This window comes from Emys orbicularis, chromosome 2 (assembly GCF_028017835.1).
Source record: "Emys orbicularis isolate rEmyOrb1 chromosome 2, rEmyOrb1.hap1, whole genome shotgun sequence".
In the NCBI taxonomy this organism is placed as follows: Eukaryota; Metazoa; Chordata; order Testudines; family Emydidae; genus Emys; species Emys orbicularis.
The window spans coordinates 276,054,755-276,079,483 of record NC_088684.1 but is presented as its reverse complement, the minus strand read 5'-3'; the positions used below and the strand labels follow the sequence as shown (position 1 = coordinate 276,079,483).

Genomic DNA, 24,729 nt, shown 5'->3' with positions numbered 1-24,729 from the left:
TACAAATGGCATATTTTTGGGGTGGTCTTCAGACCAACAAAAAAATGCTGGATGGAATCCTGATCCACAAAGCTATATTTTTAAATAAAGTATATTAAGCTCTTTATTTTCCAAGGGCCAGATTCTCCGGCCTGTACACATATTAAGTAGCATCTTACTCCACAACGCATTGACATCAAGTATAGGGGTAAGTACTATTCAATATGAGTAAAGATACCAGATTTTGGCCCTAAATGTGCATGATACATCTTTAGTCTGAAGATAAGTGGCAATACAACAAAAGATAGGCAGCAAGTATGATTATCAGAACATTTGCACTTCAGCAGGTTTATATAATACTCCAATTTCATGTAGTTGGTTGCTCAAAAGCATGAACTTCTGTTAAGTCTCCTTAAGCACAGAAGACTTCAGTCTCCAAGGTATTAGTTTGGCAAGCACTGCATGAAAAAAGAAGACCACAGTGACAGCTACAGTCTGGCAAAAGGGGAATAAACCCGAATAATCTCCTCCTTTGTCTTACACAGTAGTTTGTTGATTAAGAGAACTGATGGGAAGGCAGACAACACAGGAATCTCATTCATGAGACCAAAAAATGCATCTGTGAAGGATGCCTCTCTTGCTTCCAGTATATGTTATTACAAACAGTAATGATCTGTCATCCTATAATTATCCAGTAATCCTTTAGAATGGATCCCCTGTGATCAGAGGCCATACTGAAAACAACTAGGTGAAGCAATAAAAGCAAGAGAACCACCTGTTCATCTCTGCCTAGGTTTTCCAGCAGAGGCTACTTTCTCTCTGCCAAATGGCAGACCTCAAAAGCAGTCAGGCAAATCTCAGTCCATGTATTTCCTTTTAGAGAATGACAGGAGTGCCATAGGGCTTTTCTGACCTCTATTCATCTTGAGCAGACGGATATCAAATTATTTTTATTAAGCATTCCCTATGAGTTTCCCTATTACATTTAAGGTTCCAAAAACAATTCCATTCCTACAAAACAGGATGATTATTATTATTTGCATTGTGTTTGCACTTCAGAACCCCAGTCATGAGTCTGAATCCTATTGTGTTTTTTCTAATTGTTTTCCCACTCTGAGTAGATTTTAGCTCTTGTTCCACCTCAGTAGAGATTTGAAATTGTAAGATGTTATGCTAGCATCAAAAATTACTGAGACACATCGGGAAGAGAGGAGACTAGTACCTGTATTAACGTTTCTAGTCATACTTGGTCTTTACTTTAAGAGAAAGTGCATCAAACACTGGGAGTAAAATCCTGGGCATTATTGAAGTCAATGGGAGTTTTTCCATTTATTTCTGTGCAACCAGAATCTCATCCTGGGAGTAGAGGAACGGCCAGGGGAACATCTTTTGGCAAAACACTAGTAAACCTCACCGTTTTGTGGCTTCCCTCCAGACATGTATTTAAGCCACTGAGAAGCTTCTTATTTCATCCTTTGTTTTCTAATCACTTGACTTCATGCTTCAAATTGTTCCTTTGGGGGAGGGAAGCGGAGGGGATGGCAGTACTGAAATTCTTGCCCAGGTGAACTAAGGGCTATGCAAGTATTTGGGAACTTTTGCATTTGATTCCTATAGCTCTGCAGAACTCTCGGTGATAATGTATTGTGCTCCCAAGAAGAACTATGAGCATTTCTGTGATTGAGTTTAAAAACAGCCATTTATACAACACTTAACAGTCGAGGATCCCAAACCAGTATTCAAACATTAATGTTCACAACTGCCCTGTGAGGTAGGTATCATTATACCCATTTGGGCAACTGAGATTTAAAGTCAAGGGTATTCAGTTCTAGAGCTAAGAAAAGAATCCACAAGTTCTGCTCCCCATACTCCTACTCTAAAAAGCAGACCATACTGAATATTCCTTATCCTTTCCAGTAATTATATTCCATATCACACAGGAAGGGGATAGTTAAGGTTAATCTACCTCCCAGTGAGGCAGATGAGCAGACTGGCACTGGACAGAAAAAAGGCCACTTTTCTCTGCTAGCTTCTGTTATAAAGGAGGAACAAACTGAGCACCGTGGGGGTATACTTTCAGGAGAAAGCTGTTAGGGAGCAAGTTAGTGAACAGAGGGTGTTTCTTTGCTCTAAAATTTCTAGCTACCTCTTTGGGATCTGGCACTTCAAAGCTGGAATATGGGGAAGTTTTCCTTTGACAGTGTTGTGCTCTCTTTTGGGTTAAGAGATCTCTTTCCCCCTCCCTGCTCCCTTTCAGTCACCAGAGTCCAACCAACTTGCTCAAGCTCACTTCATCCCCTGTGGACTGGAGCCCAGTACTACTACACGTCTTACCAAAGCTGAAGGTGGTGTAGCAGACCCACCAAAGCATAACTGTGGCCTCCTACTAAGCATGGTTGACGAGCACTGCTAGCTAAGGCTACAACGTGGTTGAGTAGAAAAGGGAGACTCCATGCTAGGCAAGTTGACATTTCTTACCTCTCTGTTACTGAAAGATTGCATTTTCTCTCTGTGTGTATGGACCTCTATGCTGCTTAGAAGGAATGGACTGTTCTTCACTTGTACTCTCTCCTCCCCAAGTGGTTGTCTCAGGTCACCTGGGAGGCTTGTGTGGGGGGGAGGCCCGTGGGACAAGTTGTCTCCTACTCAGGGTAAGCAGCTGCATCAACGCAAATACATAGCACTCACGGAACCCATGATGGCAGGCTGAAGGGAGAAATATGCTACCAGTATCTTTCCTACCCGTCACTCGTTGTCAGAAAGCAGAGGAACAAATATGAGTGGTTGAGACTGTCTAGTGAGGCAAAAGAAAAGACATCAGAGCAAAGAAAAGCGATTCTGAGCAGTGCCCAAAGTCTTTTGATGAGAACTGGTTGTGCTGCTGCTTTTAGCATGAAGTAGGAAAGAGCCACTCACCATTTCCAAATTAGTATACGGAGAATGTAGAAATACAGGATGCATTGTAGCCACTTATGCTGACACAGTTAAAAACCAAATTCAAAACTCCAAGGGGAAGGGAAAAAACCAAAATCCATATATATATATTCAGTTAACCAGAAAAAACAAACATTTTGATTTAAATGGGACCAAAGCAAACACACCAAAGTGTGTACTTGCCCCCTTGTGCCAAGATATTTCAGCACACTATATAACACACTCTGATCTTACCTCCCATCTATGTTCAGGCATAATGGGGCATATTAAGGATGGATTTTCAATCTTAGAATTGGGTTCTTTCACCGGGTTATTTAAAAGAATAATTTCCCATTTTAAAAGTGGGTTATTGACCCACACATAGGAAGCTTTTAAAATCCATATTATTGACCTGATACTTATAGGCTATATAGTAGTCATAAGAATACAAGAATGGCCATACTGGGTCAGATCAAAGGTCCATCTAGCCCAGTATCCTGTCTTCCGACAGTGGCCACTGCCAGGTGCCCCAGAGGGAATGAGCAGAACAGGTAATCATCAAGTAATCCATTCCTTGTCGCCCATTCCCAGCTTCTGGCAAACAGAGACTAGGGACACCATCCCTGCCCATCCTGGCTAATAGCCATTGATGGACCTATCCTTCATGAATTTATCTAGTTCTTTTTCTGAATTAGTCATTACAATATATAGCAGGGATCGTCAACCTGTGGCACACGGCCCGTCAGGGAAATCTGCTGGCAGGCCGGGGCGGTTTGCTTACCTGCTGTGTCTGCAGGTTTGGCCGATCACAGCTCCCACTGGCTGCGGTTTGCTGTTCCAGGCCAATGGGGGAAGCAGCAGCCAGCACATCCCTCGGCCCACGCCACTTCCCGCAGCCCCCATTGGCCTGGAACGCAAACTGCGGCCAGTGGGAGCTGCCATCGGCCGAACCTGCGGACGCTGCAGATAAACAAACCTGCCCGGCCCACCAGCGGATTTCCCTGATGGGCCACATGCCAAAGGTCGCCGATCCCTGATCTATAGGGTAAGTACGTACTAAGGGTGTTTTTGAAATCCATATTATTGACCCAACTGTATTTAATATCCTGTCAACCTGTAGAGTGTATAGATATTTATGGTGCGGATACAGATTTTTTTTTTAAAGTTATTGCATATAGACATTAACTGATCATTTGTAAACTAGCAAGAACCAGTAAAACCTTAAGCACTCAGCTGTAATACCAGTATTTAAAATTACCAAGAGGACATGGATATGAACTATACCACTCATAACAGTTGACAAAAAAAATGTAAATGTCACCTAACCCCAATTTGAGGGGCAGCAGGTTGTTTTTAAAAAGATACTTTGATAAATTAAAAATGTATGAAGGTTTGTGTCTTTTCAAATTTTAAAACAGACTCCACATTGCACAAGATGGGAGGGGAAGGGAGACATCTCAAGTTACTTTTGTGCTGGGACTTTTATTCATATATTCATAGATTTTAAGGCCAGAACCACCCATTATGACCATATGGTCTGACCTTCTGGATAAAACAGGTCATAGAATTTCAACAAGCAATTCCTGCGTCAAGCCCATTACTTCTGGTTGAGCTACAGTACATCTTTTAGAAAGACATCAAGTCTTGATTTACAGATTTCAAGTGACAGCGAATCCATCACATCCCTAGGTATGTTGCTTCAATGGTTAATTACCCTATTAAAAATGTGTGCCTTATTTCTAATCTGAATAAGTCTAGCTTCAGCTTCCAGCTACTAGATCTCGTTATGCCTTTGTCTACTAGGTAAATGAGCCCTCTCCTATCAGAAATCTTTCCCCCAAATATGTTACTCTTAGTACATAAAGTCACCTCTTAACCTTTTCTTTGTTAAGCTAAATAGATTGAGCTTCTTTGGTTTCTCATTGTGGGTATGTCTATACAGCCATTAAACCCCCACAGCTGTCCCAGGTCAGCTAACTTGGGCTCCTGGGGCATAGATTGTGAGGCTGTAAAACTGCTCTGGAGCAGTTTTGGGGCTCTGGCACCCCCATCTTTTATTTCAGCATAGACGTACCCTGTAAAGCAGGTTTTCCAGGCCTTTCTTTATTCTTGTAGCTCTTTTCTGAACCATTTTCAATTTGCCAAAATCCTTCTTAAAGTATGGACATCAGAATCGGACACAGTACCAGTAACGCTCTCACTAAGGTTGTATAAAGTGATCATAACACCTCCCTATTTCTTCTCAGTATTCCCTTGATTATACATCCAAAGATTGCATTTGATCTCTTGGCCACATAACCAGCTTAACACTGACTGCCTGTGTTATCCACCGTGACTCCAAACTTCTTTTCTGAGTAAACACTTTCCAAAATAGAGTGCAGCTTCCAATTAAAGCAGACATACAACACTTGAACCCAGGACTTCTGACAACCATAGTAAGGGTCTTACTCTCAAACTACTGCACCACTTTTATGCAAAACTGGAGAGAATTTCATTGTGCAGATATTACACACAGAAACCAACTCTTGAGGCTTGTAGTTGACACACAGAGAGATCAAACATATCATCAGTAGAAACATAAGTTCCAATACAATTTTATACCACAATAAAATGAGGGAATAAAATTCCTGCTAACCACTTTTGTTGCTGCTCCTCACAACAAACCAACCTACTCTATTATAACACTGAGCCAATTAAAAATGTTGCCAATCTGTTATTTTATCACTTAGCACTAAGATTCACTCCAACAGCCCAGCAATGTAATATATTTTTCTGCCTCCAAGGAAATAAAGCTAACCCCTAGATTTTTACACTCAAAAAAAGGTGTGTGCATTTTGCAATGGTTTGTTTACATCTTCAGTCTATTTAATCATGTTGTATAGAATAAGGAGCTACTCCTGCCCCCTTAGAAATCAATGGAAGTTTTGCCACTGATGTCAATGGTAGCAAGATAGATCCCTAAGTCTCTGCATTTTGCCATTTCACTAGATAAGTGCTGTTTGTTCATCTTCAGACATCTGTTAAAAGACAGCTATAACAGCATTTGAATTGCAATTTTCATTTTAAGATTCTTTAGCAAAATGGAACTGCTCACATGTCACCACAGTGCAGTCTGGTTTTATTTGTGCAGACGCTTCATCAAAATATTAGCTATTTATCTGAATCACATTCCACTCAGCAAGGGGAAAAGAGAGCGTATAAGATCCCAATTTTCCTCGGATTTGCTTGCAATGACGACAGTGTGGCAGTCTAGCTTGAAGACAGTAGTGGGAGAATGAAACATCAGCGTATCAAGAAAATAATGAGCAATAGCCATGAAAATTGTTGATCCATGCACAGTATCTTTAAGTGGAATCTGAATTGTGAATCAATGTGTTTCACAAACTCATGGCCAGAAAAAGGTGTTAAACTATTAATTATTTGCTGTGATTTCAAGGTCTAAAACTACAAACTGAAAAATTACTTATGTAAGTGTAGTTAGAAAGTAGACAGAGTTATGAAAAAGCTGTAACAATTATATGATTTTTTAATCTTTTCAAAAACATTAAGTGAATTTGTGCTAATACACATACCAGATTTATATTCCTCAAGACCAATTTCCTCCATTTGGTCACTAAACAGGTACAAAATAGACAAGAGAAGTGAAAACTTCCTCACATCATCCTGCCAATGAACTGCATCTTTAACCTAAAAGGGCCACTTTTGGCAATGAAAAGATAGTTCAGCTGCTATGTGCATTCAGTCTTGGGCTTTCTGCAGGGATTGCTAAATAAAAAGATCCTAGCAACAAAGTTGTTTTCTGTGGTGTGGACATCTGTGCACTAGGAACAAGACTGTCAATTTACTTCACATGGGTCATAAAGCCAACCAAAAACTTTCAACCTCTGCCAGTCTAGGCAGCCTTTGAGCCAGTGATCTAGAAGTAAAACACAGTGTTCCATTACCAACACTTTGACATTTCCAGTGGAGCTGGCTGAAAACTTTCTGAATTCAAATTCTTTCAGCCAAAGAAGGGGGACACATTTTTCACAAAAATTTTCCTTTTAATATAAGAAACTGGATGGATCTGTTAATATTTTTAGTTTTGATTTACATACGTAGTCAAAATATGTTTGAAAAAAGAAATGTCTGATGTCATCATTAACTTAGATCAGGTATAATATGTTGCCTGACTCCAGATAGCAAGTCACAAGACATATATATTGCAACAGGACCAGACAGATCCTCATATTACAATTTTATTTATGTTTCAGAACAACCAATATTTTAATTTTCCCTTCTTTCCCTCCTTAGCTACTGCCCTACCTATTCAGTCATACAAATATCTGGATTCATGGCCCCACAAGCCCCAAGAGTAGACCCATACTTGATACTGCTTTCTAGAAATGAAACATCATGTAGTCTATCATCCCTAGGAATAATTTCTGCACTTTTCAACTAATCCTTGATTATTAGTGCTAGTAACATACAACAACTCTTCACAATGGCTCTTTCTTTTCATATTAGAATCGCTCTGGTAGTCAGCTTTCTTGTTGGCTTTACTCAAACTGCCCAAGGTAGGATGATTTAAAAAAAAAAAAAAAAAAAAAAAAGTAAAAGAGGTCCCTGCGAGCAGTTAACACATAGGGCCTAATTTTAAATTTTTACTGTACATTTGGGCGCCCAGTTCCACACCTGGATACTTACTGCTGATCAGTGTATCCAGATTTAGACACCAATGTATGAAAGTTATGGTAACTATATTATTGTATATACGTGATCTAAGTGTTGACCAAGTCAAGCAACTCAAGTATTGCTTCTTAGATGGCCTAGTTCTCTCACTGCCCTTGCAAAAAGGGGGTGCAGGAGTGCCATCTCCATGGCACACTCCTCCCACCCCCCCTTGCATCCTGCAGAAGCCGCTCTGCTAGAACTCCACCAGGCTTAGAGGAAGAGAAAGAAGATTAGGAATCAAGAACTGGCCATGCTTCAGCACCATTCTCTGCAAACCTCCCCGTCTAAAATTCTCCCATTTGTACTTAGAACTGCATTAACTCCTTCTGGGTCTCCTCTACAGCTGCTACTGAGAAGCCTCAGGAGACTCCAGTTCAAAGCAACATAGATCCTCTTAATGTTGTGGCCTTCCAAGCACCTCTTGCCTCAGGGAACAATTTGCAGGGAATTCCTCAAGATGAGTTGCCCCTCTGTGCTTTACTGCAGCAGAGGATAATGTGCCCCAATCTATTTCATAGTTTTTTAAGGATGTACTTAGTAGTGGTACTGAAAACTTGATCAAGCAATTAGAAGCTCTAGTTAACATTACTGTAAAACTCATTTGACTGAGTTGCACAACCCTAAAATAAGCAATTCTCTGATTTGCATCACCAAGTCAAGTGGTATTATGTGAAACCAAGACTTAGATTTTCAGCATATACTTACTTTAATAACATAAGAAGGAGACAGAAATAAACACTGCACAGGACAGCAGGGGACTGGAAATGCACCAATCTCAGCCTCATGAGTTGAGGAAAGAAAGGAAACATTACAAGAGTGACCTTTCTAGACAGTTACAGAACACTGTTTATGAGCTCTGGACAGTGGGCCACATCCCGTCCTCAGCTAGATGACTGGGGACACCAAAACTGGTCTTTAGGAAGGGGGGCAGAGTGGGATCATCAGGACTTCAGCATAGACAAGAGCTCACCCACAGAGGAGGTGGGAAATATACATGCAAAATTTCACAAGGATTAAGAGTTTATGTCAAATCTGCTATGTACTGTGGTGAATTCTTATACAGCAGTGAGTCATCTTGTCTGACAGTTGTTGAAGAATTAATGCAGTTATTTAAAAAAAAAAGTCCTGCTTGATGCTTTATACAAATATCCTCTTATAAAACTTATTAAGTCAGTGGATTTTAAGTACAGAAGGGATACAGTACATTTAGGATTCTCTGGCTATGTCTACACTAGAAGTGTGCCGCTGTAGCGCAGACACTTCCTACAACCAAAGAAGGGGTTTTTCCATTGATGTAGATGATCCACTTCTCCCAGAGGTGGTAGCTAGGTCAGCGGAAATATTCTTCCATCAACCCAGCTGTGCTCTACATTGGGGTTAGGTCAACCAAACTACAGCACTCAGGATGTGAAACTTCACAGCCCTGTATCAGAGGGGTAGCCGTGTTAGTCTGAATCTGTAAAAAGCAACAGAGGGTCCTGTGGCACCTTTAAGACTAACAGAAGTATTGGGAGCATAAGCTTTCGTGGGCATCTGAAGAAGTGAGGTTCTTACCCACGAAAGCTTATGCTCCCAATACTTCTGTTAGTCTTAAAGGTGCCACAGGACCCTCTGTTGCTTTTCACAGCCCTGAGCACTGTAGCTAACTCAATCTAATTTGTATGTGTAGACTAGGCCTGCCTCCCTCTCTCCCTCCCCTATGGAGAGACACTTATCTTTCTACTGCTCTCCATTCCCATTATACCTGTGTTTTATATAGAATGAGATTTTTTTAATAATCATTTTTCTGAAAAAAATTAAAGGGAAGTTTAATCTGTGCTTCCCTTTATATGAAGGAGTAAATGGAGTTACCGGGGTAAAGACTGTTTAAATCTAAATGTGACAGCGCACTCCAAAATATGGAAGAATATTTTTAGATGTGGGCTAGACTATCTTCTTATAGCATAAAGGTATCATATAGTGGGGGGAGGGATAGCTCAGTGGTTTGAGCATTGGCCTGCTAAACCCAGGATTGTGAGTTCAATCCTTCAGGGGGGCCACTTAGGGATCTAGGGCAAAAATCAGTACTTGGTCCTGCTAGTGAAGGCAGGGGGCTGGACTCAATGACCTTTCAGGGTCCCTTCCAGTTCTATGAGATAGGTATATCTCCATATTTAGTTATTTATTTTGAATAACAATATGCATGAAGTTGTATAGTTTGGCAAGGGAAAGTAATATTAGGCTTTTACCCGCTGGACTGTGCAGTAGAACAAGAGATAGGCAACATGTAGTGTCAGAAAGGCCAGGCCCTCACTCCATTTATTCTTGTTAGAAATAAATTGCTGGCTGGCTGCTTTACCAACAAAACTGATGCCCCGAGGCAATTTTCACACGTCCTTGAGAAGAGAAGCAATGGTGTCTCTGTTGTGTAACACAGTACTGATCATCTGAATGATCTATCAAGTGTAACGCTTTGCCATAAACGTTGCTCAATAGCAACCTCAAATAATGGTGTATTTAGAGCATACTTTCAGGAGAGCTACTTTGGGGAAATCCTTGGAATATGCATAGTATGTTTTACAAGACATTAAAATGCATTTCAAATAAACGAGTAGCCAAGGCACACTAGTGCCATTAGGAAATCCTTGTGATGCATCACCATCCACTAAAGGTCTTGAGTTCAGATATCAGAGCAAAGCCAAATAACTACAAATGTAACAAATATTAAAGCTCTGATTCCCTTGCTTTAAATGAGAGCGTTAACTCATGAGCGAATCTGGCTGCATTTATAAAACAATCAATCAGCTCTCTTGCTCTCGCTCTCAAACCAGGGCCCTGTCCAGCACAACTGATGACAAGAGCTTCACCTTAAAGGAAAAAAAAGTTTCTTTAGATCCCACTGGACAGGTTGGTTGTACCCATTTGCTAGAGTACCATCTGTTGAAGAATGAATTGAAGCAAAAGCATTACCGTGTTCCCAAATTCATACAGGTATGGTAGTTATTCAGGTTTCCACAGTCTTAACCCTGCTATGCTGGTACAGGGTAAGCTGGCTAACATCACGCTTAAGTACTAACTATAGGAACTAAAGTTCCCTGGCCCCAACCCGATGAGTATATCCAGACATGCAGGTTTGCTGCTTTTAGTTTCCATGGTAGACCCTGCCAGCTACATCTCCCTTCTGAAAGCACTTGTATTTTTGCTGACTGTATGATTCTAGTAGTGTATGAGGCCCTTGCTTTCCTATCCTGAAGAAAACACTGCATAGTAACAGACACAAAAAGAAGAGATGGGGGTGGGGCACACAGAGCCCTAGAACCAATAAATTAATTTGCAACCTGGGCCAAACAACAACGCAATAAATCCAAACATTAATGCACATAATGGGGCCAATGGACATAACTAAAACTGAGGGCCAAATTAATTAGGTGAATGTGTGTCCAGACCCTCTGCTGACATTTTATGAAAAATATTCTTTTGGGAAAGGTTCATACACAAAAAACTCTATGCCTCATATTCTTAAAATGAAGGAGGAAAGAAATTAACATATACAGCATATAGTGAGAATAATTTCTGAACAGGATGTCTTTCACATTTTCCATATGGCATCTGTGGTTCCTTAAGTGTTTCTACAAGGTTATCCGACACTTGGATAAAATAATGGAAGAAATGTAAAGCATCTTTTCCCAATTAATTTAGGATCAGAAAGTAATTTAAAGGGCAATGTAATCTTGTGTATCCTTAAATTAAGACAAAAAAAGAAAGAAGTATTTCTACAGCAAATCTTTCTAATTGGTAGGAGCTTTTAAGAAATGGATGAGTCTTTTAATTTTGATATTTTCTAATGCAAAGACATTTACAAAACACTTTTATTACTATTACATCAGATGTTCAGTTAGTAGAAAATAAGATGATTCATCTAATTCCATCCAGTAAAAAAATTATACAGGGTTAGAAAACTAAAGGCTCATAAAATTGCAAACAGCCTTAAAGAACTACACTGTGAAGTGAGATGCTGATTGCATCAGCCCAGAAGAGCTACAGTTCATCAGCTATGCAAGCACCAGTACAGACAGTGGAAACTACTACAGAGCTTCAGAGCAAGCAGGTAATCTGCCAGTGTACATGCACACACACTCATACAAATGCCAAACATCTTAGAGAATATTGAACTGGATGATAGAAGACCCACTACTTACCTAAAACACCTTCACAAACTATTGTTTTGCATTTCTATATTTTCAGAGATACATTGTAACATTTCTAACATTTCTCCCTGCTCCAACATTAAGGGAAAACTTCATGGTAAAGTATATAATAATGCCTTAAACTGAACATAAAATTACACCTCAACACTTAACATGAAAGTGGACTTTACTCCTCAGGTGATGAATTTACAGTACACACATACATATTTCACCAACTCACATGGATTTAGACTGAAGACATACACTATAAGGTTTTTGCAGATTTTTGCTTAGGTTCTTGAGACTCTGGCCACACCAACTTTTAAATCATATTAAGAAAAGTAACATGATCTGAAAATGGTTAACTGAATTTACACCCATACTACATTTTAAAACCCTTTAACAATTGTATTTTTTTTTTAAAATAATTATTTTCAGACTTCACCAGAGGTAAGCCTGTCACCAGTGGAAATGTAGACAAGGATTGCTGCAGAAGTTTGGTCAATCTTCCCTGACAATCACAACATGAGCCCTACAAATTCAACACTTTCAGAATGTACATCTCCTCCTCGCAAAGCAATGCAAGTCAGCCTCAAGATTTGGACAAAAATTATAGGACACTACCTTACCTTGTCCCATACATGTCACATCATACCCTAACTGGTTATGGGGCAGGTCGTGTGGTTACCTGGCAAGTAGTGTGGTTACCCTGACCACTGAATTCAATGAGATTTTGCATGAAGTCAGGCACTACCCAGCTTAAGCAAGAAGATCAGAATCTCTTTGTAAGTGAAAATATATTGCTGCCCCCCTCTTACCCCCCAAAAAAAACAAGCTGAAAGACACTGAGGTTGTAAGACCCATACAGTGTCCTGTGTGCCTGTGACACAGCACTGCTCTCCAGTGAGACTACTAATACGTATGAAGTTCTGCACATGCATAAATACTTGCAGGATTGAGCCCATCATTTGTACAAGCTGATTACAACACCTGAGAAGTATTTAGCTCTAGAATAAGAAACCACAAACAATCAGTCAATGGCTCACTCCTTTCCAAAATGCAGCAATTTTCATCTGGAAGTTGCCCAAAAGCCTCTGGTGCCCACAAGTGTGTTTTGCACTATGGGACAGATGCACCAGGAGTCCCAGAATGCACTGGTACAACTTACAGTTATAAGACACACAGCTTGTGGATGTGTCAACACGGTGTTGCTGGACAGACACACTAAAACATATAAGCATAAGCAATGCAATAAATCATTTCACACAATCAACATCTCTACAACAGTTTTCTTCCGTAAGCCCTCATTCAGGAAGCAAATGCTTTAAACTAAGCTCATCTCTAAGTCCCATTAACTTTCACAGGACTTAAGAACATGCATAACTTTCTGCAAGTGCTTAAGTGCTGTCCTGAATCTGTTTGCTCTCCCGAGTTTCCTGAAACTGGGCCTTAATATACAGACACACTATCATATCATAACTGCAACACATACCAAGACCCTGATCCTGCAAGCATATGATGCATATGCTTAACTTTACTATTGTGAGCAGTGCCATTGATTTCAATGGAACTGTTCAAAGTAGCAAAATTAAGTACCCACAAATGTTTGTGGGATCAGGGCCTAGCAATGCAAAATTGCTCTGAAAACCATTTAAAATACTGTGCTAGCGCGGTAAGCACATTACCAATCTTAGATATCTACAACTTCAGCTTCTAAAATTAGTGATCATATTGTAGGTAGAGATATATCTACCTTGGGAAATTATGGGCATAGGCCAAAAATTTCAAATGTCGATGCCTAAAGTTAACAAATGACTGGCTTAATTTTCAGAGGTGCTGAGCACCTGCAATCACCATTAGATTTACTTCATTTAGACACTCATTTAAGTGAAGTCACTTCAATGGTGCTCGGTCTCCCCTCCCCCCCAAAAAAAGTATTAAACCATTCAGGTATTTAGAGTTCCAAAATATAGGTGCCAATGTTTTGAAGACACTGGCCATACTGTCCACTAGGAGTTGGGTGCAGTGGCACAAAGAAAGAGATATTGTTAGTGGGCTAAGTTCACACCTGCCGGAACTCCAATGAAGTAAATAATTACACCAGGGATGAAGCTGAATTAATGTGTGTACAAATGTCTAATGGCTAACCATATCCTACTTCCTCAATACATTACTGGATTATGCTGTGTTCTTTACCATAGAAATATATCATTCTTAGGGAAGCTATATTCAGATTGATTATAGCATGCTGAAAATACAGTATATATTAAATTTGTTTTCATTACTATACTGTTGATATTTAGATCGTACTGTATATGAACTCAACAGCATCTCTACTTGCAGCCAGAATGCTGGGTATCAGGCATACTCTAGTATAAACAGTCCGCTTTTCCTGGCCCTATTAGCACAGATAAGGGCCAATCAATGCACAGTAGGTTGCAATAAGACAATCTCGCTTTTTAGTCTCCTTTATTTCAAGATTTCAGGGCACTGAAAAAAGCTACAGGACTCAGAGCAATGCACAGAGCCACAAGCAATCCCAGTAGCTCATTCTCCTCTTCACCCTGAAAGCGTTAAAAGGAAAATACAATGTCAACATCAGCTCCTCCCTGCTGTGGAAATTGGCATGAGTGCATTTTACTTTCTGGCAACAAGCCCTTCTAAAACCGTTACAAAAAATGAAGTTAGATATATTGAGCTATTCCAACGACTAATTTGGGACATGCTGGGTTATTTTTCCCCCTTCTGTTAAGCGTCATTCTAACAGCCTTTCAGAGGTGGATGAACGTTAATTGTCTTTGATAAGAGAGAGGGACCAACCAACCATCAGCAGAATTTTACTCCTGGACACAGCAAACTCTAGCGTTATGATATAGAAATAGTCTCACTCTCTTCCCCAGAGAGGAATATATTAGATACAAATTATAGATTTAGTGTGACATTTGAACACATGAACTCGTTAGTAGCCAACTAATAAGTAATCCTGATACAAAATAATCATTCGGTACATCTCGTTACTTAACCCAATCTGACACACATCAAAATGTGAAGCGAGAGACACGCTGGGTGGAGGGTTTAGTCTCTTCAGCTTATCCTCCAAATCAGAGGAACAATAATAATATGAGAATTACACTGACATCTTTCCCATCCAGGGAATCCGTGGAGCATCCAAACAGACCAAACCGGAGAATGATCCCAAGCTCGCAATTAAACAGAAAAGTCGTTTAAACATTTTTAATGTAAAATCCTTGTTTCCCCTAAAGAAATAATTAACCTGTTTTTTTAATAAACCTTCCTATATATTATTATTTTGTTGCAACTGATTTAAATGTTGACTCAGCTGCATGGACTTTACCGCCAGTCCCTGGATATATTCAAATAGGTTTGTAACAAAGTACATAGCAGATTTTTGTAATACTGCATTTTCTTGGCAGGACAGGAATCCCTGCAAGCCCAGCCCTTACGATTTTTCCATCTTCCGTAATAAAACATGCAACACTGGAGCAGCAAATCCTGCTGCCAAAGCCCCCTCTTCCATCTCCACCAGCACTGTGGCAGGAGAGGCAGCGAGGAGGAGGAGGAATTTACAGTCAGAAAAAAAATTACACAGCCTCAGAAAAAGGTAGTGGGGGGAAGGGGCAGAAAAAAAAGAGACAACAGGCGCCATCAGGCATTAGTGAGAAAATAAAAGCAACCACAAAAAAAATTAAATAAACCAGTTTCCCGAGAAATTGAAAATGCAGCAAATTCCTCATCAAGAGTCACAAGGAGAAAGAGGAAAAATCAACCCAATGTTCTGTGGGATTTCCCCCCACCCATTCCTTAGCCTGTGTCACATACCAAGAGAAACTGACACTCACAGGAAACAATTGTACCATGGAAAATACACACAGGAGATGAGGACACAAAGCTGGGGACTAGAGGTTACACACTGCAGTAGAGACAATCAACCATCTAGGGAACCCCCCTATTGAAGCGTCACTCCCCCCACTCCCCAGTTCTCCTCCTAGCCTACTGCTCCCACCACCTTGGAGCTGCAGACAGCCCCGGGGCTGGGTCCCCTCGGGTCTCCCGGCGGGCGAGGCTGGGGTGGAAATTAGGGGGACGATCACAAATCATTTACCTTCCGATAATTCCAGCTCCAGCTCAGCCAGCCTGGCTCTCACCTCCAGAGGCAGGGACATGCTCTCAAGGCTGCGGTCCGCCATACTCGAGCCAAGGAGATTTTCTCTCCCCTCCTCTCTCTTCTCTTTGTTTGCAACAGAAAAGGGGGGAACGTGGGGGGCTTGCGGTGGATGCCAGAGTCCTCGCGCGGTCTCAGCGGTGCATACAGGAGGGAGGCGGACGGGGAGTCCGCGCGCAGGGATGGGGTGGAGGGAATGCAGAGATTTCTCCTCGCCTCCTCCTCCTCCCTCGCCGCTTCCTTCAGGGGAGCCCCGCCATGGCCGCCACCGCCGCCGCCTGCAGCTTGCAGCTCCTGGGCCCCGCGGCTCGGTCTAGCCCGACCCCCGCCCGGTGCAACCCGCGGGGTGACTCCTGCACAGCGCGCCCGGGCTTCGCGCGATCCGGCTCCGGCAAGCGCTCGAGACGGCTGCTGCGGGTGGAACTGCGGCGCGGCTGCCGCGGCCAGCGAGAGCGGCTGTCACACGCACGTGACCCGCCGGGTGCAGCGCCCCCCGCACGCCCCTAGGGGGTGCGCTCGAGCCCCCCCCCACCTTCCCGGGCAGCCCCTCCGCAGGGCGGAATGGAACGCTCCCGGGAGCGCCGCTGGCGCGCGGGGACGGGCGAAGAGCGAGCAGCGTGCGGACCGGCGGCGAAGTTTGCTGCAAGCCAGGTGGCTGGGTTCTGCCCCGCCGCTGCGAGCCGCGTGACGCCGTGCGCTGGAGGGCGCCGCTCCGCCGGGCTCGTGACTGCGCTCTCACGGGCATTTCTGGGACCGGTCACGGGTAGGGGGTCGCCAGCAACGCTGTCGTGCCCTTCGGTACCGTGCCACGCTAGGCAGCCTTTGGGGGCTTGCTCCAAAAGTCCCGCCGGTTTGGTTCGGTTTTCCGCAGCATTTTGTGGCATCGACATTTGTTGCTCCACGTTTTTGTCTGCGTGACAGTTATTTTCAGTATATTGCATCTGATGGTTATTTATGTGCTAATGGTGTGTGCTTGGCGCTGTACAAACACAGTGCCCTCGCCAGCCCGCTCTTTTGTAGAAATTTGATGCTCAAGGTTAGGGCATCGGGTCACGTTCTTGTAAGTCATTCACAACTCCCTTTCTTTCTCTCCTCTGACCTTTTTATGTCTAAAAATGACTACAGTATGAATAAAACAAGTAAAACAAATTATTTTACATAATTTCTGGAAGCGTAACAAGGTATAATAAAGCCTTTTCTACATGGAGTTGTTCCAGAATAACTATTCTGGAATATCCCTGAATAACTATTTTTGGACATTCTTATTTCAGAGTAAGAGTGGTACCTTCATCCAAATTAATTTTCAAGTGTGGACAATTCCTAATACTTACCTCTTTTATCATGCTCTTTAATTTCAAAGTGCTTTACAAAATAGTGAATGAGTTTTCACACTGTGAGCTAAGTATTATCATCCCATTTTAAGGGAGTGAGGAACACTAAGTCTCATGTCCACAGGGGGAATCAATGTGTTGCAGTAGATCTCTTTTCTATGTTCCCCATGTTACCTGTGAGAAGATCATGTGCTTTACCTGGGAGCAGAGACAGAATGTTGAACCTAGAGGGGCTCCTGATTGTTTGGAATGACAGATGTGTAAGGACCTAGCTGGTGGCAACACTGCACACAGGTGCCAAGCAATTTACCCAAATTCAGCATCAGACATAGAAATAATACGCAGGTGTCCTGAATTCCCTTTTTTTCCTCTAACAACTTTCAGCATATTCTAATATGTTCATTTTGAATTACATCCTCCACAACCAAGAAATAAACAAGCAGTGAGTACACTTTCGTGAAAGCATATGTGTGTGTGTATATATACACACTTATATATTCCATTGGTTGGGGATGGACCTAACCGCAATTCTGTTCTTGTTTTATTTAGGTTATAGTGTGTCCATGCTTATCCCTCACAAATCATGACTTTAATTTAATGAGTCTAGGGAAGCTGAAAGGAGGGATACTATGTGTAGACACCGTTAAAAGTGGTTGGGAAATCAGTTTCATCTTATTATAAGGATGACAGTTAACAATGAAAATATAAAGATATAATACAAAGCAGTGCCTTTCTTCATTGCTCCATATTCATTAAACTGGGGGTTTCCAAACTTTTTGCCCTGAGGCCCACTTATGGAGATGCAATAGGCACTACAGCCCACTATTAACTCTTCCTGAGGAAAATTATTCAATTTAATTATTACATATATATAAATTATAACACTGTAAATAAACAACGTACATATTTCCTTTTCATTTTAATGTAAACAATTGTGATGATAGAAATCCCTAGCAATATGCACTCAAAGAAATGCTTCAAGATCTCTTTGAAACCAGTTTTAGTAAAATTACACTTTTAAAAAATGTTGAGAGCAAACTGTGGTGTTCAAATAGGGAAAACAGAGTTCTGTATAACACTGAACGAGCTTACAACATGAGTCACGTGGCGTTAAAGATTTACTAAGAGCTTGACTGGAGAATGCAGTTGCATGCACCAGCGCACTACCCGGGACGGTAGTTTGGGAATCCCTGCATTAAACCAGTTGCTGTATTATAACAAGCAGACTGAACATCCTCAGTTCTTTCTCTCTCCTTCTTCCTCCAAGGAGTTCCTGGAGACACTTTGTGGAAAGGAAGGAGCAAGCTGCTAGACCATCTTCTAGTTCCAAAAACCCATTTAATACATAATCCCCAGCCAGAGATGCATCAAACATTAAACCGATAATAATAGATGCTGCACTTGATCTTAGTCAAAAGGCCAAGAAGTGATCATTCTCAGTTCAAAGCCTTGATTTACAAGAAGCACATTGGATCCAATCCTGCTCCCATTTAAGTCAGTAGCAGCAAAATCAAAGAATGTAGGAGCTCCTATGAAAGAGCAAAGAGTAAGCTTTAGGCCTGGTCTACACTATGACTTTAATTCGGATTTAGCAGCGTTAAATTGAATTAACCCTGCACCCGTCCACACAACGAAGCCATTTATTTCGAAATAAAGGGCTCTTAAAATCGATTTCTGTACTCCTCCCCGACGAGCGGAGTAGCGCCAAAATCGATATTGTCATTTCGAATTAGGGTTAGTGTGGCTGCAATTCGATGGTATGGGCCTCCGGGAGCTGTCCCAGAGTGCACCATTGTGACCGCTCTGGACAGCAATCTGAACTCGCATGCACTGGCTAGGTAGACAGGAAAAGCCCCACGAACATTTGAATTTCATTTCCTGTTTGCCCAGCATGGAGAGCACAGGTGACCACAGATAGCTCAGCTCATCAGCACAGGTAACCATGCAGGCCGATAATCGAAAAAGAGCACCAGCATGGACCGTACGGGAGGTACTGGATCTGATCGCTATATGGGGAGAGGATTCAATGCTAGCAGAACTTCGTTCAAAAAGACGAAATGCCAAAACTTTTGAAAAAATCTCCAAGGGCATGATGGAGAGAGGCCACAATAGGGACTCAGATCAGTGCCGCGTGAAAGTCAAGGAGCTCAGACAAGCCTATCAAAAAACAAAGGAGGCAAACGGTCGCTCCGGGTCAGAGCCGCGGACATGCCTCTTCTACGCCGAGCTACATGCAATTCTAGGGGGGGCCGCCCCCACTACCCCACCTGTGACCGTGGATTCCGGGGCGGGGATAATCTCATCAGCTACACCTGAGGATTCTGCGGATGGGGAAGAGGAGGAGGAGGAGGAGGACGAGCTTGCAGAGAGCACCCAGCTCTCCGTTCTCCCCAACAGCCAGGATCTTTTTCTCAGCCTGATTGAAGTACCCTCCCAACCCTCCCAAGCCAGTATCCAAGACCATGACCCCATGGAAGGGACCTCAGGTGAGTTTACCTTTTAAAATATAAAACTTGTTTTAAAAGCAAGCGTTTTTTAATGATTACTTTGCCCTGAGGACTTGGGATGCATTCGCGGCCAGTACAGCTACTGGAAAAGTCTGTTAACGTGTCTGGGGATGGAGCGGAAATCCTCCAAGGACATCTCCATGAAGCTCTCCTGGAGGTACTCCAAAAGCCTTGCCACAAGGTTTCTGTGCAGTGCAGCCTTATTCCGTCCTCCATGGTAGGACACTTGACCACGCCATGCTTGCAGCAAGTAATCTGCTATCATTGCCTGACAAAGCCTGGCAGCGTATGGTCCCGGTGTTTGCTGGCATTCAAGCAACATCCGTTCTTTATCTCACTGTGTAATCCTCAGGAGAGTGATATCGCTCATGGTAACCTGGTTGAAATACGGGAACTTAATTAAGGGGACAGAGGTGGCCGTTCCTACTGGGCTGTTTGCCTGTGGCTGAAAAGAAATCCTTCCCTGCAGTTAGCCAAGTGCAGGGTGGGGGGAATTGGCCCTGAGCTTTTCGCGTTTGGCTAGCAGGGATCTTCCCTGTTACCAGCCACGCGGTGGGGGGAGGGGTACAGCGATCATCCCAGATAATTCATGGCGGGAGCGGGGGGCGGGGGGGTTAGTTTGGTTTCTGCAGGGATCTTCCCTGATACCTGCCACGCGGTGGGGGGAGGGATAAAGCGATCATCCCAGAGAATTGGATGGGGGGGGGGTTAGTTTGTTTTCTGCTGCTGAAGGTTAACAGGAAAACCGCAGCAGTCAACGGGCTTTGCTTGGTATGTGGGAAAGGAGGGCGCAGAAGCCGAAAGACAATGGCTTCCCATGGCTGCATGCAAGCTGAATTCTGTTGCCCGGACCTGCGTCTGTGATCTCTAACACCAAAGCCACAGGCACTCAATATTAAGATGGAAAATGCGACCTTGTACTGAAATCACATGTGCTATGTAATGTGAATAGTGTTGTTCACCGTGAAAGAGTATAAGCATTGTTCTGTAAAATGTATCATTTTAAAAATTTCTCTCCTTTTTTTCAACCCTCCCTCCAGCAGCTGCAAATTTTTCAAGCCTCCCTCCTCCGTCCCAAAGGCTATCTCAGATAAGGCGGCGTAGAAAGAGAACGCGAGACGACATGTTCACGGAAACAATGGAATGCACCCGCAATGAAAGAGCTCATTTGAATGAGTGGAAGGACACGGTATCTAAATTTAGGAAAGATGCCAGTGAATGTGAGGTCATGAGGGACGCTCGAGATGAGAGGTGGCAGGCTGCAATGCTGGGGCTGCTGCGTGATCAAACGGACATGCTCCGGCGTCTGGTGGAGCTTCAGGAACGGCAGCAGGATAACAGACTGCCGCTGCAGCCGCTGTATAACCTCCCTCCCCCCTCACCATGTTCCATATCCTCCTCACCCAGACGTGTAAGAACGCGGGGGGGGGGGAGGCTCCGTGCACCCTCCCACTCCACCCCAGTGGACAGCCCAACCAAAAGGCTGTCATTATATTGAATTTTTTCAGTGGCCTTTTACTTCCCTCCTATCCTCCTCCCAAACCTCACCCAGATTACCTTGTTGGTTCTCTCCCTATGTTTATAATCACTTAATAAAGAATACATGATTTTTAAATGATAGTGACTTTATTTCCTTTGAAAGCAAGCTGGGGGAACGGGGAGGGTGGGTTCCTTACAGAGAATGAGTCAATAAAGGGGGTGGGTTTTCATGAAGGAGAAACAAACAGAAATTTCACACTGTAGCCTGGCCAGTCATGAAACTGGTTTTCAAAGCTTCTCTGATGCACAGCGCTTCCTGGTGTGCTCTTCTAATCGCCCTGGTGTCTGGCTGCGCGTAATCAGCAGCCAGGCGATTTGCCTCAGCCTCCCACCCTGCCATAAAGGTCTCCCCCTTACTTTCACAGAGATTGTGGAGCACACGAGCAAGCAGAAATAACAATGGGGAGATTGGTTTGGCTGAGGTCTGAGCGAGTCAGTAGCGATCGCCAGCGACCTTTTAAACGGCCAAATGCACATTCTACCACCATTCTGCACTTGCTCAGCCTGTAGTTGAACAGCTCCTGACTCCTGTCCAGGCTGCCTGTGTATGGCTTCATGAGCCATGGCATTAAGGGGTAGGCTGGGTCCCCAAGAATAACTATTGGCATTTCAACATCCCCAACGGTTATTTTCTGGTCCGGGAAGTAAGTCCCTTGCTGCAGCCCTTTAAACAGAGTAGTGTTCCTGAAGACGCGAGCATCATGAACCCTTCCCGGCCAGCCCATGTTGATGTTGGTGAAACGTCCCTTGTGATCCACAAGTGCTTGCAGCACCACTGAAAAGTAACCCTTGCAGTTTATGTACTGGGTACCCTGGTGCTCCGGTGCCAAGATAGGGATGTGGGTTCCATCTATCGCCCCACCACAGTTAGGGAATCCCATTGCAGCAAAGCCATCCACTATGACCTGCACATCTCCCAGAGTCACTAGCTTTCGTAGCTGCACCTCAGTGATTGCTTTGGCTACTTGCATCACAGCAGCCCCCACAGTAGATTTACCCACTCCAAATTGATTCCCGACTGACCGGTAGCTGTCTGGCGTTGCAAGCTTCCACAGGGCTATCGCCACTCGCTTCTCAACTGTGAGGGCTGCTCTCATCTTGGTATTCTGGCGCTTCAGGGCAGGGGAAAGCAAGTCACAAAGTTCCAAGAAAGTGCCCTTACGCATGCGAAAGTTTCGCAGCCACTGGGAATCGTCCCACACCTGCAACACTATGCGGTCCCACCAGTCTGTGCTTGTTTCCCAGGCCCAGAATTGGCGTTCCACGGCTATAACCTGCCCCATTAACAGCATGATCTCCAAAGCACCGGGTCCCGCGGTTCGATAGAATTCCATGTCCATATCCTCATCACTCTCGCTGCCGCGCTGCCGTAGCCTGCTCCTCGCAGCCTGGTTTTGCAGGTTCTGGTTCAGCATAAACTGCATGATAAGGCGCGAGGTATTTACAATGTACATAACAGCTGTCTTGAGCTGAGCGGGCTCCATGCTTGCCGTGGTATGGCGTCTGCACTGTTCACCCAGGAAAAAGGCGCGAAACGGTTGTCTGCCGTTGCTTCCCTGGAGAGGGGGGAGGATATACCCAGAACCACCCGCGACAATGTTTTTGGCCCCATCAGGCATTGGGATCTCAACCCAGAATTCCAATGGGCGGAGGAGACTGCGGGAACTATGGGATAGCTATGGGATAGCTACCCACAGTGCAATGCTCCAGAAATCAACGCTAGCCCCGGTACATGGACGCACACCGCCGAATTAATGTGCTTAGTGTGGCCGCATACATTCGACTTTATACAATCTGTTTCCCAAATTCGAATTATATAAATTCGGATTAATCCCGTAGTGTAGACATACCCTTAGAATGTGGCTGTAGTAGGGAATTTTACAAAGATTCCCACCATACTACCACTAGTTCCGATGAACTGGTATCAGCATTGGTGGGAGCTGTACAGTGGGGAAACACCAGAAGCCACCAATGCCATGTGTGCACTCCTGGGCTCTGGGAGCCTAGCTCTCCACTGGTGCTAGGGTTGCCAAGCCTCCAGGATTGGCCTGGAGTCTCCCAGAATCGGCATCGATCTCCCAGTGACTATTGAAAGCAATCCGGGAGATTTTAATAGGATATTTTAAGAAAATGATATTACATCATGTTGGGGGGGAAAATCTCCCGGAATAGCTTCAGTCAGATTTGGCAACCCTAACTAGTGCTAACTCTAGTTCAGTTGAGGTAAGAGTAGAACCAGGGGGGATATTTTTGTAAAATTCAGTAGCGTTGACAAGGCTTTAGGCCATATCTATACTAGGAGCGCTTTGTCAGTATAGGTACGTTAGCAGCATAACACTCCAATTTGCAGTTTATTTTATACAGGCCAGATGGAGCCATCCTGAGCAAAGCAAGCTATACTGGCAAACGCACAGTTGTGCCAGTATAACTGTATCTACACTAGAGGCTGTGTCGATCAGGAATCACTCCTCTTCACACCACTGACAGAGATAACTACGCAAGCAGAAATATGTGCTGTAAACGTGATCTTAGTAGATGAATACCTTAATTTCATTTGCTTCTATTCGTTTAGTCATCATATACTCTAATTTCTATTAACCATTCCCATGCCGCTCCTTAGGGCAGTGCAAGACCAGAACCATCTATTCGGGTCCTTTTCAGCAGGCCCATTACTTTCACAGCATGACAACACACATGCCATTTAGGATGAAACAAGAGCATTTCCGCTGGATCTGTGCTATATAGGGTAATGTTTTTGTCTTCTGTGGAATGATTCCTGAGTAATACCAGCACAGACACACAGAATCCTACCTCTGAGCTTTCTTGTTTCAGTCAAGTTAGGACAGGGGTCGGCAACCTTTCAGAAGTGGTGTGCCGAGTCTTCATTTATTCACTCTAATTTAAGTTTTCACATGCCAGTAATACATTTTAATGTTTTTAGAAGGTCTCTTTCTATAAGTCTATAATATATAACTAAACTATTGTTGTATGTAAAGTAAATAAGGTTTTTAAAATGTTTAAGAAGCTTCATTTAAAATTAAAATAAAATGCAGAGCCCCACGCACCGGTGGCCAGGACCCAGGCAGTGTGAGTGCCACTGAAAATCAGCTCGTGTGCCGCCTTTGGCACACATGCCATAGGTTGCCTAACCCTGGGTTAGGATCTAGCCAATGAAAACCAGCTAAAACTATATGCTCTAGGGTTCCTATATGAAAATCCAAGTTCTGTTTATTTATTGTTTTGTGTGGGACACAGTATACTGAAAGCATCAGAGCACTGCAGGAGTAGCTTTTTCATGTATTAATGAGGCAGCCAAAAGGGAGGAAATACAAAGCGTTGAAGTAATCCAGTTTCCCTCACTAAAGTGTATCTCAGAGTTGCACCTTTACTTCTTGAAT

General features: G+C 43.3%; 1 protein-coding gene and 1 pseudogene across 2 annotated transcripts in view; both read right to left on the bottom strand.

Annotated features, from left to right (window-relative positions):
- The window catches only part of DIP2C (disco interacting protein 2 homolog C), a 472,428-nt gene extending 456,449 nt beyond the window's left edge, over nt 1–15,979 (bottom strand). For both annotated transcript variants that reach the window (XM_065397990.1, XM_065397991.1), the window contains exon 1: nt 15,895–15,979. In XM_065397990.1, the coding sequence (XP_065254062.1) occupies nt 15,895–15,979 (85 nt within the window). The remainder of the gene's footprint in view (nt 1–15,894) is intronic.
- A 2,570-nt stretch (nt 15,980–18,549) lies between these two features.
- LOC135875288 (U2 spliceosomal RNA) lies at nt 18,550–18,716 on the bottom strand (annotated as a pseudogene).
- Between the last annotated feature and the right edge of the window lie 6,013 nt (nt 18,717–24,729).